This window comes from Pongo pygmaeus, chromosome 1 (assembly GCF_028885625.2).
Source record: "Pongo pygmaeus isolate AG05252 chromosome 1, NHGRI_mPonPyg2-v2.0_pri, whole genome shotgun sequence".
Taxonomy (NCBI): Eukaryota; Metazoa; Chordata; class Mammalia; order Primates; family Hominidae; genus Pongo; species Pongo pygmaeus.
In genome coordinates this window covers 210299599-210304792 of record NC_072373.2, presented here as the reverse complement: position 1 = coordinate 210304792, position 5194 = coordinate 210299599, and the positions used below count along the sequence as shown (strand labels likewise).

General features: G+C 57.9%; 1 protein-coding gene across 2 annotated transcripts; it reads right to left on the bottom strand.

Moving 5' to 3' along the window:
- Positions 1 to 1110: 1110 nt before the first annotated feature.
- CAMK2N1 (calcium/calmodulin dependent protein kinase II inhibitor 1) lies at positions 1111 to 4936 on the bottom strand. 2 transcript variants are annotated; one of them, XM_054503110.2, is made up of 2 exons: positions 3915 to 4936; positions 1111 to 2417 (listed from the first exon to the last, which is right to left on the bottom strand). In XM_054503110.2, exons 1-2 carry the CDS (start codon positions 4078 to 4080, stop codon positions 2347 to 2349), a joined length of 237 nt encoding a protein of 78 aa, XP_054359085.1. In that variant the 5' UTR covers positions 4081 to 4936; the 3' UTR covers positions 1111 to 2346. The 2 variants fall into 2 exon arrangements, with proteins under 2 accessions (XP_054359085.1, XP_054359076.1); XM_054503101.2 differs by lacking the exon at positions 3915 to 4936 and adding an exon at positions 3067 to 3905.
- Between the last annotated feature and the right edge of the window lie 258 nt (positions 4937 to 5194).

Below are 5194 nucleotides of genomic sequence, written 5' to 3'. Positions count from 1 at the left end.
TCGCCATTCCCAATAATAACTGTTTGCATGGAGAACTCTCTGCTGGGACCTCCTGAGCCCTTGGGCCTCCACTGCCTGGGAAGGAGGTTGAGACATCACCCCCTCTGGGCCCTCTGGAGCCCCTCTTCCTCCTGCCGGCTCCCCTCTCCTAGCCTCTTACCTGATGTCTGAGTCACACTTAGGCTCCTGTCACTGTGAGCTGTGTTGTGACACCTGGCTGACAGCTTTACCACAAACACATTAAAAGCTCCCAGCACTTCTGGGTGTGTAATAGCCCAGGAGAAAAAAAAAAAACTCTCCCAGTCTTTCTTCAGCCAAAATCCTCCTCCCAAACCCTCCTCCCCCAGGGGCCTGCTCCATGATCTTTGACTGCCCCAAGCGTAACAAGGGGCTAAGATTTGTCTTCCTATCAAGCCTTTCTAACTGATGATTAGAGGAAGGCTGATAAGTGCAGGTGCCTGAAAACTCTCAGGCCGTGCACCCCCAGGAGCACCGCATCCCTCGACCTGTGAGCCCCGGAAGGTGAAGATGAAGACAGAACGCAACTCACCTGCAGCCCTGCCTCTGAGGACTGGGGGCCCTCGGCAAAGTATGAAATATGCGTAGAGTGGCCTGATACTGAGTGTTCCCATGTGCTGGCACTGTGTTCATCCTCCTAATAACCCTATGAGGCAGGGGCTGAGTTATCCTCACTTTACAAATTAGGAAATTGAGGCACTTACTCAAGTCTAAAGACCTAGGAAGTCGGGTAGCTGGGACTTGCATCCAACTCTGCCAGCCTGCAAAGTCGCTCTTAACAAGACTGCCTGCTTCCCTGCACAGTATCCCTCTTTCTCCCCTCACCCCACCAGAGATGGCAAAAACCTCAGGGATGCAGTCAGAGCTCAATCTGCAAAGCCAAAATGGAATAAATTCACCTTAGGGGGATGGCCTTGCCAGTCCAGTCCAACTTTCCTCTCATCTGAGCCCACCCATAGGGGCCCCCAACATTGCCTTTTTGCCTCACACACCAAAGCCACCATCCCTCCTTCCTGTCTGCAGCCAGCCCACAAACAGCAAGTCGTGTCCCCCACACCGCACCCCCCAGCCAAAGCAGAGAAAAGAGAGGAGTGAGACACAGGAACGACTCTTTTATTGTACATTGGAGAAATAGCCCTGTGTGCTGGTTCAAGGTGCAACATACAGAATATTGAATTAAGAAAAGAGGGAACGGGGAAGGGAAGGGAAACCTCTTGAGGTCCAAAGTTGCAAACAAAAAATGGTAAAAGATTTCCTCACGCAAGAGGCATTTTTGCAAATACCATGCAAAACAGGCAGCTGGTGTGCCTTAAGAGAATCCCTATAAATAACAGAAAAGACACTCCAAGCATTCCTGTACGTGGACTCAGAGCACAGAGAAAAGAAACTAAAATGCCTTTTGGCATTTCAAGATATTTGGCACTCTTGTGATTACATTTTTTTACAGTCCATTAAAGAGAATAAACTGACATAATATTAGAGAAATAAACAGGCTGCTCACACAACAGACTGCAAGGGGAGGTTAGAAAAAGCTCAAGCATTTTTTTCTTTGTTTTGTGTGTGTGTGTGTGTGTGTGTGTGTTCTGACATAAAAAAATGTGTCCATTTGCATTAACTTGGGCAAATAGCTTGCAGCAACAAAGAAACACAAGCTTTACAACTCATTTTAAAATAAAATCTTTTCTATGTATCATTCCTTAGAAAAGTTCTCTTCTTGTTTTAAACACATTCCTGATAACTTCTAAAGATGACCAAAATAAAACAGAGTATCTACAGAGATCATTTTCTGAATTTTTTGTACATCCAAGGATAACAACATAAAAAAAAAAACTGGACAGCATTTCACATCCAAGTGCACAGAACCATTTTTGCAAGATTAAATAATGTAAACATTGGGAACAGCCAAATCAGCAAAGAATGCCAACACCTCAAAACACCTGGTGTTGCCGCTTCATTAAGTGGTTCAAAATCCAGATCTATAATTGCGCAATATTCACCGTATATAAAAAGAAATAGATACTAATTTTGACAAATAGCTGCAACTGAGACTTTTTATTTCTTTATATGTGTATATAGTGAATTTTTATTATTTTTAAAATTTTATTTATTTTTTTATTTTTATTTTTGCAGAGGAGCCCAGAGCCTTCTCTTCCTCCTCCTCCTCACGCCTCATCTGTCTCCCGGCCTGATACCAGATACAGGTTGTTGATTTCATCGTGGGTAGCAAGCTAGTAATAAATTTCAAAGTGCTTTCTCTTTTCATGCTTTTTGCCAATAACTGTTACCGCCGTTCTTATTCTCTCCCTTAACTCATTGTCTTTGGGGGAGTTAGACACCAGGAGGTGCCTTGTCGGTCATATTTTTCAGCACGTCATCAATCCTATCATCTTCAATAACAACTGCAAAAAAAGGGGGGAAAAGAGAGGTGAGCGCGCTTGGGCCTAGCCAGAGGTCTCTGACATTTCCCGTTATGCCCAGAGTGGGAGGTCGGGAGAGGAGAGGGCGAGGGAGCAGGGCTCACTGCGCGGTGAAACAGCTCCATCCTCCTCCGTGCCTGCCAGGGGTCCCTTCCCTGCTTTCCTCTGAACCACCCACCACCCTCTATCCTCCAGCCTTCGCCTCAGCTCCATTCTGAGAAAAGGAAACAGAGGGCGCCAACCCAGCCGCTCCTGCTGCAGCCAGGGCGCGCGCTGGCCGCGTCCTCCCCGCACCAGGTGCACTAATTTAGACAGAAATGTCTGGAGCTGTGATAGGAGAGGGAGCCAAAGTCTTTGGGTCTCGGGACCCCCGGTAAGTCCCGAGCGCAGCTCCGGTGGGCAAGGCTAGGTGCGGAGATGAGCGGAACCAGGAGGGGACGCCAAAACCGGTTCCCACGACACGCAGCGGGTGGGGGTTAGGGCCTGGCCTGGACGGGCGCCCCCTCCTGCGCGCCCTCTCCCCGCCGCTGGCCGACTGACTCGGCCGCCCCGCGCTCCCCGCTGCGGCAGAGATCAGAGCCTCCCTTCACTGCCTGCCAGGGACACATGCCGTAACCTCCGCCTCTCTTACCGTCTCGACCTAGCCTCGCCTTTCTCAGTCCCTCCATCAGTAGTCCCTCGGCGCGACGGCCGGCCGCTGATCGAGGTCTCTGTCTCTCCCTGTCTAAGGTGTCGGTCGCCCTTATTGTTTCGGCGGCTTCTGCGTCCTCCCCATACGCGCGTCCTCGGCTCTGTCTCTCCCGCTTCAGCTCCCCTCTCGGGAGCTTTGTCTCCGTCTCTGCCACCCTCGGTCTCCCGCGTACCCCCTCCCCTCCATCCCTGCGTCTCAGTCTCTCTCTGCAGCCGTCGGTCCCCCTCATTATCCCCGCGACTCTGGAGCTCCTCTCGGAGCCTCTCTGCGTCTCCGCCTCTCTGGGGCTTTTCCAGCTCTCGCGCGGATCGCCCAGGCCTGGCAAACCCCCTCCCAAGCCAAGTAAAACGAAAAGCCCGTGCGACCCGAACACCCTAGCCTTCCCCGCAGGAATGAGATCCTCCCCACGCAGGTCCCCACGCCGTCCCCTGGGGGGCCCTGGGACCCCCTCCCCATAGGGTTGTGGAGCGAGTGCAGCTGTGACTACACTGCGCAAAAGGCGGGGGTGGGGGGCGCAAATCAAAAAGCAAACTTTGCCGCGGGTGGGGACCCCCAGCTGCAACTAGAAGCCGCCACGCCCCCGGGGTGACCCAGCCGGGGATCGGGCTTAGGGGGACGCGTTCCTGCCACCCGCTTCAGCCGGACCCGCAGTGCGGGATCCCCCAATTCTGCAAGAAGGGATTCCGTCGGGTCTGAACGGGCTCCAGCGGGTGGGAGACCTCCGCAACCCTTGTTCAGGCCGCGGCGCGGGAAAAAGGGGGTGTCAGGGAAGGGGGCCGCGAACTCACCCCGCTTGCTCCGGCCGATCTGGCCCAGCTTGGGCGGCCGCTTGTTCTGCCCGGCGCCGAAGAAGTTGTTGGTGTCCTGCAGGCGGCAGGAGAAGATCTGGCCCACGTCGCCGCCGTCGCCGTAGGGGCTCAGCTTCTCGTCGCCGTAGGGCAGCACCTCCGACATGGTCGCGTCCGGGGGCTCCGCCGCGGCGCCTCCTCCGCCCGCGTCCCCGCCCGCGGCGGACAGGGTCAGCGGCGCTGGGGCCGGGGGCGGCCGGCCGGGGACGGCCCGCGGGCTGCTGCGGCGGTGGCGCCGGCGAGAGGCCGGGGGACGCCGCTAGGGCAAGAGCGCGGCACTCGCGCGAGCGGCCCGGAGAGCGCCCGCGGCTGCGCTGCGCTGCGCTCCGGCTCCGCGCGCGAGTGGCTGCTGCTCCGCCAGAGGCGAGCAGGACTCACATCCTCGGCGCGCTGGGGCTCTGGGCGGGGGCCGGGCCGGGCGGGGCCGCGAGCCGGGAGGGAGGAGACGTCCCTGCGAGCCCGGAGGGCGCGGGACCGAGGAGGGCGCACCCCGGGAGCCGGGCGGGCCGGTCCTGCGGTGAGTGCGGGCGGCGGCGCCGGTTCGGGGAGGCAGACTGGGAGCTGCGAGCGGCGGGGCTGCGAGGGGCGGAGGGGGAGGGGAGGGAGAGAGGAGGGAGGGCACCGGGGAGGAAACCCGGAGGGAGGGTGGAGGAGAGAAACCGAGAGGGAGACGGGGCTGAAAAACAGGGACTGAAAGACAGGGAGGCAGGGGAGACGGTGGAAGGAGACAGAGGAGAGGGGGAGAGGAAGGAGAGGAGGAGAAAGAAGAAAAGGTGGTGGGGGGACGAGCTAGAACGGAGAGACAGGGGAAAGATGAGAGGAGGAGGGAAAGGATCGGGAGGGAGAGGAAGAGGGTCGGAGAGGGAAGGAAGGGAGAAAGACAGAGAGGGGAGAGGGAGGCAGGGATAGAGGAGGCAGCGAGCTGCGAGGAGAAATGCCGGCCGCGGCGCCGACGCGAGGCGCGGGGAGGAGGGCGGGAGGAGGCGGGGAGGAGGGGACCCGCGGGCCTCGGGGAGAGATCCCTGCGAGCGGAGCGACGTCACGGGACCGCGCCGGCCGGCCCGGGCCGCCGCTAGCTTCCTGCCCCCGCCCCCAGCCCCCGCCGTCCCGCTCGCGGGTGTTTACGGAGCCCGGAGCTGGTGCGCGCCCGCCCCGCAGCCGGCTCTGCCTCCCGAGGGGACCTCCGGGGGAGTGAGGGTTCCGGGAGCTGGAGAGGGAGC